We start from the raw sequence: 17,657 nt of genomic DNA on the forward strand, positions 1-17,657 counted from the left end.
TTTTTTTTTAGGAGAGAGACACTTTAAGATGTCATTCCTCTACATGTAGCAATGCACATCTGATTACTCTTGATCATCTTGAATACCAGTTCGAGCCATATAGCATAGAATACATTATATCAGCTGATAAAGCGTGCCTCTGGATCACTGTTTTGGGTACACACAACCTTTTTTCTGGTCTACAATAGGAGCAAGAATATTGAAGATGCTGTTCAAGGCTAGGAGTATTTTTTCAGTTGAACTTAATTAGGCCTTCAGCTAATAAAATCTGAATGAAATGCCGGCACTTACAGTGCTGAGGAGTATCCTAGCAATGGAGAGTGTACATGTGGCACCTGTGCATTGATAGCAACTATGAATCTTTTCTTTAACTATGAATTCAGACACTGAAGACAGTGTAAGAAAACATTTGTTTTTCACATGCAATATTGATTGACCATATTCAAAGAGTCAAGAAAGGTATCTATTGAACATTCCTATAGATGTCAGTGATGCATGTTTCTTCCTAAAGTAACATTTTTACTTAGTTCTTTTTGGGAAATGACAGCTTCAGCAATTCCTTCTCCTTGCAGGACAAATGAGATACAAATCCACTCCATTATTATAGGTTCTGATACAGGGTCTCATTAAGTTCCCAGCAAACCTACTTGGGGAACTGTTAGCAGCCCTATATCCATCTGGTGAGAGCTCTTCATGCATATCTAAAAGGAACTTTTACCAAGTCAGTGACGTCTCTTTTGTAATTGCTGTAGAAAAACACTGATAGATCCATGTAAATTCAGCCTCTTGTGGAAAAAAATATAGTCGTAGCAAGCATAATATGCTTATAATCAGATTAATCAAGCTCCTTTGTTTTATTGTTCCACAGATACAAATACTCTTGCAAAATGCTCTCTTGCTCAGAGTTGTAATTAAGAATTTACTACAGGCTTGATACTGTAGATGGAGTTAATATATTATATTAATATAAGTTTACTATGAAATAATAGCACAGTGATGGCAACCAGGTTGGAAAAAATATTAGATGGAAACTGAGAGGGCAGCATCATATATCCATTTGGAAATCATTCGCATATACTGTACTACACTTTCCAACGTTTTGTTGGCTGTGATAAAATGTATTTTCTTATGCAATAAACAAACAAACAAACAAACTATGAAGATAACAAGGCCATCTTCATTTTTGCTTCTGCAGTTACATACAAAAACTTTTTATGAGCATACACGTGAAACAACATCCACCACTTGTACACCACCTATCATCAATTTATTTTTTCCAATTATGATGGCAAGCACCATCTTTCAAAAATAAGCATCACCCTCCTAATAGGCAATCTATAATGTACTATGCATCCTTACTATATGTTCAAGACACTCTGCTTTGAGAAATTGCCTTGCATTATAAACAAGGTAGTGTATCCAGAGGGACATGGACAGGCTAGAGGAATGGGCTGACAAGAACCTCAGAAAGTTCAGTAAGGAGAAATTTAAAGTCCTGCACCTGAGAAGCAACAACGTGGGCACCAGTACATGCTACGAGTCACCCACCTGGAAAGCAGCTTGGCAGAAAAAGGACCTAGGAGGAGTCCTGGTGGACATCAAGTTGAAAATGAGGCTCCTGGGCTGCATTAGGCAATGTATTGCCAGCAGTTTGAGGGAGGCGATCTTTTCCTTCTACTCAGCACTGGTGAGATGACACATGGAATACTGTGGCAGGTTCTGGGATCCACAGTACAAGAGAGACATGGGCATGCTGGAGAGTCCAATGAAGGGACATAGAAATGATGAAGAGACTGAAGCTTCTCATATATGGGGAAGGGCTAAGAGAACTAGGACTCTACAGCCTAGAAAAGGCTCAGGGTGGATTTCATCAATGTCTATAAATATCTGAAAGGAGGTTGCAAAGAATATGGAACCAGGCTTTTTTCAGCAGTGCCCAGTGACAGGACAAGAGGCAATGGGCACATATTGAAACACAGGAAGTTTCCTTTGAATGTCAGGGAACACTTTTTTACAGTGAGGGTGATGGAGCACTTGCATAGGTTGCCCAGGAAGGTTGTGGAGTCTTCCTTCTTGAAGATACTCAAAAGCTGCCTGGATTTGCTCTTGGACAAACTGCTCTAGCTGTCCCTGCTTGAGCAGGGGATTGGACCAGACAATTTCCAGAGGTCCCTTCCAATCTCAGCAATTCAGTGATTCTAGAGTCTAGGCTATATTAAAAATAAAATAAAATAAAATAAAATAAAATAAAATAAAATAAAATAAAATAAAATAAAATAAAATAAAATAAAATAAAATAAAATAAAAATTTTTAAAAAGGCCCTCATGATCCACCTACTAATTCATCCTATTTGCTTTACATGAGTCACCAAGGGCTATTTCCAGAGCTTTGCCAGTTACATCAAAGAAACACTGGCAAGTACTCAGTTATTACTATAAACATAAATCATTCGCTGGCTTCCAACCCGGCCGGGGTCATGAGGGCACTTCAGGATGAAAAACAGACCCTCAGACCCTTTCCTGATTAACTCCATATTTGGCCTTAGACCAAAAAAAAAAAAAAAAAAAAAAGATGTTGCAAACATGCATCAAAGAATGATACCAGAGCTGAAGATATGAAGAACTGTCATCCTAGAGTTACAGACAAGGCCACAAGCTGTCTTTTTAGACTTATATTCAAGCTACAAGCAGAACAAACACCAATGCAGCAGCTCCTTTCCGGGCAGAGAGTGGTGATTATTATTGAAATGCGTGCATTACAGTGCTGCTAGATGGGTAGCTGGTTGGGTTTGTTTTGCGTTTGGGTTGGGTTTGGGCGGGTTTGGGTGGATTGTTTTGGTTTGGTTTGGTTTGGTTTTGGTTTGGTTTGGTTTGGGCAGACTGACCCGCAGCAGCACCACTGCGCAAACAGGGTGCTGCTCGTTGAGCCAGGAGGTAAACACACACTTTTTAATTGCGTAGCTGGGCTTCTGCATTGCACGGGGTACTGACGGGACGGCCTTGCGCTGCCAAGGCACGGGTAACCAACAGCAAACTGGCTGCAGAAATTAAACGAAGAAAAGGATCGCGCCACAGGGCCCAGGCTGGGCGGGGCCATGTCAGAGCTCAGCCCCGGCCGCACCGCCCCTCCCCGCCGGTGAGACCGCCCACGCGCGGAGCCCCATGGGAGTTGTAGTTATTTCCACTCCCGCCGGAGCGCTCGGGGCCTTCCCTGTACAAGCGTGCGCGGGGAGCGCCCTGCTCCCAAGGTGCTCCGCGACGGTGCCGGGGCAGTGAAGCGAAGGGGACTACGTTTCCCGAGGTGCCCCGCGGGCGGCGCTGGCCGGGCGCGGCGGGGCGGTTGGCGGAACCGGCGCGGCGGTTGAATTGCGGCGGCAGGAGCGCCATGGAGCTGGCGGCGCTCGTCAGGAAGCTGGGTAACGGCTGGCGGCAGCCTCCTTCCCCCTCCCCTTCCCCCTCCGACCCGTCGCGTTACCGGGCCGCCGCGCTTCTCGCCCCTCTCCCGTGGCGTTGTTGTTGTCCGAAGGAGGAATTGTCCGGTAATCTTAACTCGGTTTTGTCCCGTTGGGGGGGGTTAGGTCACGAGCTGGCAGAGATACGAGAACGCTCTCTGAGGAATATCCTGCTGAAACTGGATCACAACTTGATTTCCTACGCCGATCTAGTCCAGGAGAAAGTGCTTTTCCTTAACCTGCTGGAGTGGTTCAATTTTCCGGTAGTGCCAATGAAAGAGGAAGTGCTGAATTTTGTGAGCGGTTTGATCAAGGTGCGACTAACTTGCCTTTATCCTTAAACCATCCTTAAACCATCTTTGGGGTGCTAAACAAAACTATACGCTATGTAGTTTTGTAGCTCCTGGTAATGAGATTCTACACTGTCTTTTACAAAGCGGGGAAAAACGAAACATTCTATCATTCTATGTAAACATAAATGGAAACCGTTTGAGTGGCTTGCTATGCAATTGTTTGGAGGGGTGGCTGGAAAAATGATTATTTACTGTCTTTCTGCTTTAGTTTTTCTTCAGTTTCCCATTTAGTGTTTTAATTTCTTCTTGGGCAAGCACTTGCACTGTTCCTGAGAAGTGAAGATTTGAGCAGTGTTACTATTCATTCTTAAAAGGTTGAGAGAATTTTGCTTAAGTTTTACAGATTTCAGCCGATGAGAATGTTTTAATCACTAAACAGCAATTATACAGAAGAAATGAAAAAGCATATCCTTGATACCAGTGAAAGGTCTACAAAACCCCAAAACAAATAAAGGGCAAACCAAACTTAAGTGTTGTTTATAACTCCTTTTCTTTTTTCTCTTCCTTTCTCAGAAGTCCTTAAGATTCTTCCAACTAACTGTTAATTATTTGTCCTAATGTAGCATCCAGCTGCTGCCCAGAAGATGATTGGAATTGGTGCTGTGGAGTTCTTCTCTCAGCTTCGTGCTGATGTTGAACCAAACTTGCAAGCTATAATTGATGGGATTGTGGATGGACTGTTCTTACTTCCTGCTGAAATTCCTAGTTATTTACCAAGAGATTATCAGGCTCAGTCTTCAGTAGATCAACAAGGTAAACTATATATTTGGGAGCGTGACTTATTTAGAATGAAAATAAAGTAAATGAACAGCTTCTAGGTTTTGAAAAGTGGACCTTTTGAGTTGATGAATGTATTCTTGGGAATTGAGTGAAGTCAATGATTATGCCAGAAAAAGTGTGACCTTAGTTTAATCATGTAATGCCTTTAATGGAATTATCTGCACAAGAAAAGCCCTGTTTGTAATCAGACATTCTGTCCAGTTTCACAGTGTGTATTAACTTATAATTTGAAAGAGGCATGACACAGGAGTAACTTCCAAAAATTGCTTTATGGTAGCGAGTGTAGCAACTTTTTGAACAAAACTAAAATTAAGCTGGCATGCTTTGCTACATTTTGCATAGCGGACTTTAACTCTGGGAGGAATAAAAAAAATACAAGCACTAAATTACCCTAGTAGAAGTTTTTATTTTAAAACTGCTAAGGCCTTACATAATCCTCCAACATCTGTGGGAAAGCCACAGATGTTATACTGTACAGTAGTAATGGCCACAACTCTGTCACACTGTGCAATCTCAGAGATAAAAGTAGCTTTTCTGTTGTTTTTGCAACCTGTCCAATGCTCAGAATTTCAATTTGCCAGAACAATCTGATGGCTGTTCATTGATTTATTTTTTTATTTTTTTTTATTTTCTCCTCCCTGTGTCCCAATAAAAGTTCACCAAGATTTTCATCTAAAATCCCTGGTGTATGGGGAATAATGTAATATATGCATTCTTAAAATATATTTATTTGGAACTCACTAATTGAAATATAACACACATTTCCTTCTTATACTGTAAATTACATATATGAGTGATCAAATAAGTTCCAGAGAGATTGCTTTTGGTGTTACATACCTTGTGTAGATTTTGTAACGTAGTTTGCATATTGATTGTATCTATTAAATATTAATATGCATATTATATGCAGGGGACACAACATTTCAGCTGACTTGAAAAAGTAGCAGTATGGAGACATTTTTGATTATAAAAGTTGCTTTTATAAATAAATAACTACAAATAGCATCTTAGCTCCTATTTCTCCCTCAGTATGCAAGGTAGTGTAAAAAAAGAAAGGGGGGGAATTGCAAAATGCACTTATAAAATAAGACATGATTACAGTTTTGTTTTCTTTGCTTTCCCAAGTTCATTTTAAATCACTTTCATTAGTAGGACGAAAAGGAGGCAGTTCAGGTAAAGCAATAAAGATAAATTAACTTTTGCTCTCTTTTTTTCTAATTTACTTTTTTTTTTTTTTTTTTTAATTTACCCTTTATTTGTTGTAGTTCCACCTCAAGAGGAAGTATTCACTGGATATTTTTGTCAAGATAGAAGCAATATGCCACAGTTAGAAATACCTCTCAAAAGAACGCATGGTATGTATATTAATCACAGAAAGTATGTATGTAATTGCAGAAAGTCCATAGAGATGTTCTATAGATTGAATTTCAATTTCAAATATTAATATTGGTTATTCTTTTTCCTGTATTTTAGGTGCTTTAGAAATCTTTACCTTATACCTAAATAAAAAAGTGTTACATTTTTATTTATTGTCAGTAAAATATGAAAATAATATTGACAAACGCAGACAAGTATTACTTTGACAAGTCTTTGCCTGCACCAATATGCTAGTGGCAATTCCCATAATTAACATATAATACAGTGCTGAGAAGTAGATTTTAAAACCTGACTTTGTAGTTACTGTATATAAATCACTAGATTACTTTTTAGCAATGCATTATCTATCTTTAGAATTGTGGAATAACTTCTATGAACTTAAAGTACATTAAAAGTTACGTAGTGTTATAATTTAGTAACAACTAGAATTTCTTCTGCCTTAAAAGTAAAAGCATGAGGTCAATTTCCCGCTTTTAGAGATTATGCAAGTATTCTTTAGCAGCAGAACAAAATTATAACTTGACTGGAAGCATGATGTGGTCAATCAAGTACTCTTTCACTAATAATGTGTTTTCCATTTGCTAAAACCTATTTCAATAATCCTGTGCCATTCTAGTGCTCTAAGTTGTAAACGACCTTAAAGACGATCTAATTCCAAGCCCCCTGCCATGGGGCCTCCCACTAGATCAGGTTGCTCCAACCCCCATCCAACTTGGCCTTGAACATGGATGGGTCATCCATGGCTTTTCTGGGTAACCTCTTCCAGTGTTTCACCATGCTCTGCATGAAGAATTTCCTCCTAACATCTAATCAATCTAATCAAAGTCACACATCTTTTAGTTTAAAAACATTCCCCCTTGTCATGTCATTGTCTGACTGAGTAAAAAATCACTCTCCGTCTTTTTTATAAGCTCCCTTTAAGTACTGAAAAGCTGTAATGAGGTCTCCTTGGAGCCTTCTACAGCCTAAACATCCCCAGTCCTTTTCGTAGGAGAGGGGCTCCAGCCCGTCTTCGTGGCCCTCCTCTGGACCCACTCTAACATCTTCACATCCTTCTGGATGCGGTATTCCAGGTGGGGCCTCTCAAGAGCAGAGCAGAGGGGCACAACCTCTTCCCTTGACCTGCTGGCCATCCCTCTGTTGATGCAGTTCAGGATGCAGTTGGCCTTCTGGGCTGCAAGCACACACTGCTGGCTCATGTTGAGCTCTTTGTCCACCAGAACCCCCAAGTTCTTCTCTGCAGTGCTGCTCTAAATGAGTTCTTCTCCCAGGCTGTACTAATGTCTGGGATTGCCCTGAGCCAGGTGCAGCATCTTGCACTTGGACTTATGGAACCTCATTAAGTTCTTGTGGGCCCACTTTGCAAGCTTGTCCGGGTCCCTTAGGATGGCATCCCTTCCTTCTGTTGAATCAACTGTACCACTCAGCTTGGTATCATCTACAAACTTGCTGAGGGTGCACTTGATCCTAACTGTCTGTGTCATTGATGAAGTTGTTAAATGGCACTGGTCCCAAGACAGACCACTGAGGGACACCACTTGTCACCAGCCTCCATCTGGACATAGAGCCATTGACCACACCTCTCTGGGTGTGACCTTCAAGCCAAATCCTTATCTCCTTAATGATCCACCCATCAAATCCATATCTCTTCAATTTTGGAGATCAGTGTGTTGTGCAGGACCGTGTCAGAAGCCTTGCAGAAGTCCAGGTAGATGACATTAGTCGGTCTTCCCTTGTCAACTTGATGCAGTCACTGCATCATAGAAGGCCACCAGATTGGTCAGGTACAACTTGCCCTTAATAATCACATTTCATTGTGATTTGGCCTTTATTCTTTGATATTGCTGAAAACTCATCAGTAGTGCTTCATTTTCTTTTTTAAATCTATATTTAGTAAAAGGAATTTTTTTTCAGGTCTCATATAGAATATCATATTTGATAGTTATACTTTAGTATACTCTACTCATATAGAGTATCATATCATATTTGACTGCTATAGAAATATACAGTTTAATATTTCTATAAAATATGCTCTAAAATACCTGCTTTTTTACTTTTCTTCAGCAAAATGCTTGAAATTTTCCACTTTTCCTTGGCTAACTCTTACTTCAACTGATAGACACATTCTTTCATCAAATGAAAGGTACAGTAATAGAAGCATTGTGTTATTTTGTTTTTGTTTTTAATTGTTTTTGGGGGGTTCTAAACTTCTTTCCTTCTGTAATTAGGCTGTTCCTGTAAATAACCAATGAGTTAATCTTTGATAAATGGTTGTAAATACTACACTGAAGTTTAGCAGAGCAGATAAACAAGGAGTTGTAACAGGGCAGGATTCTTCCTAATGCCTGTATCAATTCTTAGTGTTTAATTCGGAGTATGTTTTTTGTTCATGTCGGTTCAGTTTTCTAAATTTGTCAAGTGAGTCAAATACGTCATTCAGTTAATTTTAGAACATGCTGGAACAAAATCTTTATTTTATCACTGTTTTCCACCCCCCCCCCCCCCGCCACTTGATAGAGAAAAACTTTTGTTGCAGTGCCTTATTCAAGCAATAAGGCACTCAGATCTTCTTTCTGCACTGGTATTTTTTCTTCATATAGAAAACTAATGTCTGAAGTGGCCCAAAGAAGCTTTTCCCAAGGAAATGTGGGATTCCTTGTGGGATGGATTTGCTGGCATAGCCAGCAATGCATTGTGGTGAACTAGATTATTTAGCAAGTCTGGTTAATTGTAAGATTTCTTGTAACAGATTTTTACTTTTTTTCCTTTCAAAAGATCTCTGAAGTTGGAAAATCTTTTTAACTTTTCATCTGCTTTATGTAGAAAGTGCAGTGTAGGAAAAAAATTAGATCCTTGGAATAGGACATTTGAAATTTTAATGGTGGTTTTTAAAACAGTAAAAATAGAAAAAAGGAAAACCGAAGTAGAACATCCAAAAGGCTCTTTTATTTACTGTAATACATTTTAGCTAATAGCTACTAAATTTGTTACTTTATATAACTTCCCACATATATAATTTGAGTGTTTCATAGTTCTACATGAACCTTACTAACCAAAGAAGCTTTGTAAGTGTTAGACTGCGTGCTATATACCACTGAGATAATCACTAGCTTCACAGAGAATTACCAGTCTTTCTTATTTTAATTTCAAATTCAGAATCAATACGGTTATTTCTCTTCTGGGAACTTAATTTTACATGACAGCTGGAATTGAGTTTTTCCTTTATTGTATACACAATTAGCGTAGCTAAGGAATAACTCAAGTTTAAAAAAAAAAATTGCTAGACAGTAGAATTACAACTGTTTTTTTGGTTCTTCAGTGTTGTGATTATAACTTTCTTGTAGAGAGTTGTTCAAGCTAATGATTACTGTTTTCTTGTTTTTAATGTGCATTTAAACACAAACTGCATTTTTAGCTCTTTGAGAAGTAGCAACCAAAGTTTAATTTGGAGTACTTGTGAGCTTCTTCAGGATGTGATTATGCAAGATTTTCCTGCTGAGATCTTCCTTCAAAGACCAAAGATTGTTCAGGCAAGAACTAACATCAAGTTTACTGATTCTTGTTTTGTTATGGAATCAGCTTTGTCAAGTAAGAAATGATGTAAATGATACAATTTGTTTCTTAGCAGAAGTCCCTTTAAGTCAAACTCTCGATGCACTGAAACAGTGACATTAGCTCTAAATTATATATGTATTAGATCTAATTATTTTGTTGTAATCATGTATATTATTAATCAGTAATGAAGTGTGTGGTGAAGTAATACTTCATTTCATCTGGGTAAGGCAAAATTGCGTTCCTGGAATACACACACCATCCAAGGGCATCCCATCATAAAAGCAGTAGTTTAATTGGAAATAAAATAATGAGAAACTCAGTTTTTCTTTGAGACTGATAGCCTTGTATTCAGTGAGAAAACAGTACTTAAGTCTATTTATTCATTGTTATGATTTTTACTTAGAGACATTTTTGAACTGTATTTAGTGCAAGGTTCTTTCTATCCTGACTGCTCATGAAAGTGCAGTAATATTGAGCTACTAGTGTTAATGGTTTTATATTTGCAGAGCCTTTTATCTCTGCTAAACCTGGCTTTTGGAGGAGATGGAAGGCATCGGTTAGCTTTGCAGGCCGTGTCTTGCCTGCAACAGTTGTGCATCTTCTTAAGAAGCAGACTTAACTTTCACAGAGATCCAAGTTTTTTTTCCACTGAGCAAGGTGGGTATTTTTAAATAGTTTAATATTGTGTTTTTCTTAAAGGTAAGAATGTCTAATATTATTAAAAAAAAAAAAAAAAAAAAAAAAACCCACTACTTTATAGTGAACGGAATCTTGTGAAACTGTTTTGCTAAGTGATGATGTTCAGTACTGTTTATGTTAGTAAATGTTTCTTGAGTACTTGCATTATTTAAGAATACTTATTTTTCAATATTAAACATTTTCAAATTAAATGTATTATTTGAATCATTTCCTATGATATTCCATGTATCAACTTTTTTTCAGTAGACAACTATTTTTAGGTTAGCAGGAGAGGGGTTTACAAATAAACCTAAACGAAATTTGTAAAATAAAAGTGGGCAGTCTTTGAGTCTCAGAAAAGTTTTTGAGTTATTAGTGCTTAACAGTTTACTTACAAATTGCTTGAAACTTGGTAACTTCTTTGTATTCTGATGTCTGAGAATAATTCAATCATTGTTTCAAATTTTACAGTTGTTAGGGCAATGTTTTCAGGGCTTAAATTTTGTAGGTTTAATGATGTAGACTAGTTGTAATGATTTTCTTATTTCCATTTTGTCAGCTGGATTTAATCAACAAATGTCAGTCTGGTTCTCTTCATAAAATTGCCAATATACTTCGTCTCTTAATCTTTTAATCTATCAGCTGTTTCTTTACTAATTACATTATAACATCAGCAAATCCAATAGCCTTAGTCAGAGACTGTGTTTGTATTTTGGTCGGTTATGACGTAAATCTTGTTGGCTCTTTTTTTATATGTTTTTGTATCTGTAACTCAGCGTCTTTATGCTTGACTTGAAATACTTGACCACATCCAGTGTGACATTAATTTGAAGCTTATGTAGCTTAAAAAACATAATTCTCCATCGTGCAGTTCTCAGACTGAAACAATTACCAAAATATGGTATGAAATTATTCCCGTGTTTTGATTTTTTTTTTAAATATTCAAAATTTATTATTAATAAATTAACACTGTAGTTTTCATTGTTTTGATGCTTGCCAGTGTTAGGCCATCCTAGCTTGCCAAACTTGTAGTTTTTCATATGCTACCTTAGTCAAGTAATGGTAAAAGTAATTATATAGTATTGTTAAGAATAATAGATTTCATTAATGGATAATATACAACTTTTATAAAGGCACAGCTTCACAGAATTCATCTATATCTTATTGTCAAGAAGCAAGAGGTCCTCCTCGTTCTCAGAATCCATCACCTGGAAGTAGTAGTCCTCGGCCATCTGTGATTGGAAGGACAGTTCAGCGTCCTAGAGGAGATGGTCAAGATTGGGATGCAGCATCTTCTAGGTGAATAAAATAGGAAATAAAGTTATACTTCAATTAGTATTATTAATAGAGGATTATGGCATCAACTCCTTTGCAGTGTGTGGTATTATGTGAGTTTTGTTAACCAGCTAAAATTCAAACCATGTTTATGGAAAGTAATCAAATGGCGCAAAAAAATCAAACAGTTCTTTAAATAGTGTTGAGAATACTTGAGATCAGTCTTACCTGCCATATTCTGTACCCAACCAATACTTTTAACAAATCTAAGTATTATTATTATGCTGTTTGCGTGTGTATTCTTGAAAGACAAATAAATGTTTATTCAGGGTTAAGTCAGGGTTTTTTATTTTTAGTTGGCAGATGAACCCATAGGTTCTTAAAAACTGTATGGCCATCACATAGGTAACAGTGTAAAGTATTGCCAAAAATACTGTGTTGTATAAAGATTTCCAATAAACTCTTTAAACCTTGGTGCTAAAGCTGACAACAAATTTCAGGTGTACATCTTCTAAAAATGCAGCTTCGATTTGAAATTCCAAATTCACTGTATGTCCTCAACATGTTGAGATGGTTGTTTGTGTGTGGATGTTACTTATCTTGATATAATGTACTTAAAGCTACCAGTCCAGAATCACCATCGTATTTACTGCGTAACATTTGGGAACTTAAAAGGTCTTACAAATCCTTACCATGTGCTCATTTGTAGTTCTTTTGAGTCTTTATGGCGTATTGTCTTAATGATTGAGTAACTCCTAAGAATTCAAATAGTGATTTTACAGATGAGAATAGCTCACAGAATTATGTGTATATGCGTTTTGAGAGTGAGTCGTTATGGTAAAAGGTTGTTTTTACTCACATTACGTCTAGTATATTCAGGTTTTGCTATGTATGTGTCACTATAAATGACTTCCAGGTTTTAGGCATTCTAGGAGCTGGCTATTTTTCTGAGATGAACAGTTAACAGTTCAGTATGTTGGAGCATATTGTGTAAGAGACGGTGATGGCTCTGGCTATGACTGTAGTAAGGAAATTTGCATAAAAGATAATGCCAATGATGAGGCATCTATGAAATAGAGGGTGAGATAGTGATAATTCGTTAAAAGTATAAGGCCATACTGAGAGCTGTTCATGAAGGTACACTTCTCTTCATGCATCCTTTCTGCCCCTGAATCATATTTGTTATGATTTGTTTGTTTGATTATAATGTAACTCAGAAGTAAGGTAAAGAAAAATGTAGCATTGAATAGAAAATCTATTTAAGGAGCCAATGAAACAAATTACTATAATGTTGCTTTGACATTTTTGATTCTAATATGGAAGAGCAATTGTTAATGAATCTTATCCTTTTGAGCAAAATATGTAATATATAAACTATTTGTTTTTTGCAGTTCTATAAATAACTCTTTTTTCCTTATTCTTGAATCTTGAGACTCTTCAATCTGTCTGTTTGTCTATTTCAAATTCTGCCTGGAAACTTAACCTTTCCTCTTCTGAATTGTTTTTGATTGATACCTCTTCTTCCTTACCCTCTGGTAAGTGCAGTCAGAACCACTATGTATTGTTGAACTCTCCTATTTCACTTGCAGTCTTCTATCATCCTCTTAATCTTAGCTTTTAAACTCTTAGTTACTGTTCTTGAGATTTTTTTTTTTGTTAGGTAGACAAAATAACACAGTAATACCACAATTCAGTTTCTTCAGCTTGTTTAACAGGGAAAAAAAAAAAAAAAACAAAAAAAACAAACCTATAAAAGTCATGCAGGTTGTTAAAGCAATTCAAATGTTGTTTACTATGCTAGTTAGATTAACTCAGAATTACGTTAATGATAATGCAGCCAACAGAATTAAATTCCTTCTGAAAGCACCTGGAAAGTGAAGCTACGAACTATGTATTTTTATGTAGTTAAAAGCTTTATATACATACATGTCTTATTTTAATATATACTTGGTTGCACTTTTTGGGGAAGGTAATATTTTCTGTTTAACGGTGGACAGAGAAAGCCCTACAGTCTGTAATAAAGTCTGTAACATTTTCTTCCTAAGGGTTCTGTGGCTAGCTGCATAGAATGGTTTTAATGTAGTTGGTATAATTTGAGTTGAAATTTGATTTAATGTGGCCTTGCTTCAAGCATCTGTTAGACTTTCTTCATAAAAAAAAAATTCAAATCAACTGATTTTTCTCTTGCAATATTGTATCTCTTCATTGCATGTGATTTTTTTTTTGAGTATACACTTTTAAGTGTGAAAATGACTGCTAAAACAGTAGGCATTCACTTGTGATCCTACTAGTTATGTTTTAAAAAAATATATAAATCATACAACAAAATCCTCAGCTTCCTGCAGCACTGGTGAGTATCAGAAAAGATTGGGAAGGAGGGGGATGCATTATAGAAAGATGATGTCAAAATACTTCTTGTCATCTTTTACATATACGGATTTTCTTTGCAAGACTTAACATATCTCTGTTTATCTTTTGTTTGTTTTTTTCTTTATTGTTTTAAGTGGAAACAGTACTCAAGCAAATGCAAACTCAAGAATCTCTCTGCATTCTCCACTTGACATACAACATATTGGCCTGCCAGATACTGAAAATGAAGACACTTTAGAATTGCAGATGAAGCAGCTTAGCCTTCCTCAGTTCTGTGTTTCAGTCTTGGAAAACGCTATACCTCTTTTAAGAACAGGTGAGAAAACTCTGAATGAAATACTTCACTGGAGATTTTTGTTCAGATCATAAAGCTTCAATCTTCTGTTTGATTTACAGACTTGTGAAAGTTTTAGGTGCTTTAGGGACAGTGAGGAGTGGTAGGATTAAGTGTGTGTGTGTGAGGGGAAAAATGGCACGGTGAAATAGAACATCACTCAGGAAGAAGGGAAAAAAAAAATGCTTACCAAAATATGTGTCCCAATCTCTTTGAACATGTATTTTTTCTCATGTTCAAGAATTAATAAACAGATTCGGAAAAAATGTTTGTTTTTATTATGTATGAAGTAAGAAACACGAGTAAAGATGGTCTAATTGCAACTAATGATTTTTATTTCACCTTAATTCTAAATTGCAAAATCTTTTGTTAGTGTTTGTGTTCTTAGGTTGTCTAAAATGGTATTTATTTGTAAAACAATTCAAAATAGATATTGGTAGAAGAGGTAAGGTTTTCAAATATAGGAGCTGGAAATATGTTTCCAGCTATTTCCATATTGATTTGTGATTGATTAGAATACTAAGTGTTTGTTTTTGTTTTTTTTTTTTGGTAGTACGCCTGTCACAGCTGGAATATGAGGATTTAATTAAAAAAATAAAAAATAAAATATGTATGAATCTTATACTTTTATTCAGTGTTCTTTTTTTTATTCATTATAACTTTTTATGACTTCCTCTTTTATCACAAAATACTCTTTTACTTAGTGTATTTGATAGTAACATCAGCATTCATCTATGTCACTAAGAAAGTTTATTCAATCCATTTTTTTTGGTAATAAAGCAAACTCACATTAATAAGAGCTTTGCTTTTTCCTTTTAGGATAGTGATATTACATAAAAATACTAACGCTTCAGAAGCACATTCTTGACTTCTGGCATCATCATTTATTATGTAGAAAATTTTATTTCCCATCTTTTCCATTTCTGACATGTCACTTCAAATCTATGGAGTTAAAATATAGTGAGTTTTTTCCATCGTTGAGGAGTGTTTGTTTAAAGTTTCTTTGCAGCTTATCATAGAACTAAAATTCATTTTCAGATGAATTTGGCCATTTCTCTTGCTCTTTTTTCTAAACTTCTACTTAGTCTAATAGATCATATTTCTTCCTTCTTCCACTGTGCTATAATGAGACAGAGATAAGAAAACCAATATTTTTATCTAGTTCCCATTGATCTGAAACCCTGTGATGTGAGTGCACACTGTGACATTGTAAGACAGTCACTGTCTTACAGCGCTGTAATGCACTGTTCCTCATATAATGGTGTTTTCTGAATTGCTTTTTCAGTAAAATGAACAGGAACCTTTACTAGCATTATTACCACTTTAAAATAAATATCCTTTTTCTTCCAACTAGTTAAGTTACTAGGTACGGGAAAATCAATAACTCTACTGTAAAATTCACTTATTTGTATTTTACAATGTAACATATCTTTTGGTTAAGCTCAAATTCTGTTTCTTGTAGAGATGCTCTCTGGAACTTTTACTTTGTTGTGCTGACCTGGTTTGTTATGTAAAGTTGTTTCAGAAATCAATAGTTGTGTTTTTTCTTTTTGTTTTTTTTTGTGTTTTTTTTTTTTTTTGGTTTGGGTTTTGTTTGTGTTTTTTTTGTTACCATTTTGTCTGAAGTTCAGTGGCTTAAAGTCAGTGCTAATACAGAATGTCTTAATGACAATTATTTAAATCTGAACATATCCGTCTTACTCTGCGTTTCATAATAACGAACTGTTATGATTCCCCCAGGTGTTGAGAAATGAGTATCTTGCAAATGTACTCATGTAAGACTATGGTGCAATGGTCTTAGAATCATAGAATATCCCGAATTGGAAGGGACCCATAGAGATCATCAAGTCCAACTCCTGGCACCGCACTGGTCTACCCAAAAGTTTAGACCATGTGACTAAGTGGACAGATATGTTTAAAAAGTAAAACAAACAGATATTCGAACACCTTATTGCTTCCTTATTCAGCTAGTTTGGCTTGTAAGATCAAACTCTTTAAAGTGATTTTGGTCCAGCTCTGTAGGTGCAAATGTGCTCTTACAAGCCAAGTTTAGGCACAAAACTATGTGTTTCAGAGTTGGGTTTGGAGAATACCTGTTACTTAATTTCAAATTCCTGTCCTTTGCCAATATTGTAGCAATTTAAAGGTTCTCATATTGCTTCCCAGTTTCACTGATATATAACATAAGGTGATGGAGATAATTCTATTTTAGATGGAGGTAATTTAGATGGAGATAGTTCTATTTTAGAACTACATTCCTCTCCTTGACTGAAGTCGCATCCTGTGGATCTGCTACTATCACGTCAGCTGTCTTGTCATACTAACCTCACACATAGGCAAAGATTGAGAGAGTTTAGTCTCTTCGCATAGACTTGTGTTTGTTATTTGTCTGCCTGTAATTAAAATGAGTAACAGCAATAGTGATGATCTGTATGAAGAATTGTAATGTAGACCGTTCAAAACAACTGGATGTGATAGTTGTGCATGTATGTCAATTCATGCTGCTGGCCCACTTTGACATCTGAGTACCTGTGCTATCTGCAGTTCCTGTGGGCTTGCCTCCATGTAATACTTACATCTTTCCTTGTGATAGTTTCTAAACAGTGTTGCAGAGAGAGTTAATAGTACTTTAGTTTACATTTCATTTAATATTTGTGAATTTTGTAGATCTGAAGGTAACAATTTGCTAAACTAGTCAGCTTGTGTAGCAGTAAAAAGTTATTTTAACTTTTTTTTTTTTGCTGTCAGGTTAATTATATATTCTTTAGTGTAGTCTTCAGCAGAAATACTAATATTTCTGTATTAAAATACTAATAATACAAGGAGAATGGAAGCTATGTTTGATGTGATTAGCTATTGTATTATTTGCTTTTGAAATCAGATTCATAACTGTGTTGTATATGGATAAGGAGATTATACCAATATAGACAGGTTATCTCAGCAATCTGCCTAGCGGGAAGGCCATAGTCAGCTGAATTAACAATTCAGTATCTTTGTATGTGTATGAATATATTTGTCATATTCTTCTGGAGGTAGAGTTTCTTATATTAAAGTGTTCCAAAAATATTAATCATGCTAAATGATTCTGAAAAAACAGAATACTGACTTTGTCCTATTCATTGGTTCTGCCAACTCATTCTTATGGCAGTCCTGAGTTTGTACTAGCCTATGAAGTAGGAACAGTAGAACAGCATTTTTGTTAATTAAGATATTTCTGTTACTGCTTATGAAGTATTTTCCTTATCAGGTGTCACTGCAATCTGGTGTGAACCAGTCAGTACTTGATTGGGAAAACTGCTTTAACTTTATTTGCTATCAAGATAATTACATATTCTTCAATGTAGTCTTCGAGGGTGGTATCCAGCTACAGAATAGATTTTTTGCGTGGAAGTTATTTCCTGCACTATTGCAAGTGTAATGTTTAGCTTTTAACTTCAAAATTTTCTGAAACTACAGCTCAAATTAAAAGCACCCTTATTTAAT

The 17,657-nt window shown here is 36.1% G+C and overlaps 1 protein-coding gene across 8 annotated transcripts in view; it reads left to right on the top strand.

Annotated features, from left to right (window-relative positions):
* Positions 1-3,294: 3,294 nt before the first annotated feature.
* Positions 3,295-17,657, top strand: part of RTTN (rotatin) — an 83,962-nt gene continuing 69,599 nt past the window's right edge. For 6 of the 8 annotated variants that reach the window (XM_082753592.1, XM_082753595.1, XM_082753594.1 and 3 more), the window contains exons 1-9: positions 3,295-3,416; positions 3,579-3,766; positions 4,369-4,558; positions 5,851-5,940; positions 8,027-8,105; positions 9,378-9,492; positions 10,024-10,174; positions 11,329-11,494; positions 13,975-14,156. In XM_082753592.1, the coding sequence (XP_082609718.1) occupies positions 3,386-3,416; positions 3,579-3,766; positions 4,369-4,558; positions 5,851-5,940; positions 8,027-8,105; positions 9,378-9,492; positions 10,024-10,174; positions 11,329-11,494; positions 13,975-14,156 (1,192 nt within the window). In that variant the 5' untranslated portion in view covers positions 3,295-3,385. The other 2 variants (XM_082753593.1, XM_082753597.1) reach the window with 2 other exon arrangements.

Source organism: Aythya marila (assembly GCF_965140915.1).
Source record: "Aythya marila genome assembly, chromosome: 2".
In the NCBI taxonomy this organism is placed as follows: Eukaryota; Metazoa; Chordata; class Aves; order Anseriformes; family Anatidae; genus Aythya; species Aythya marila.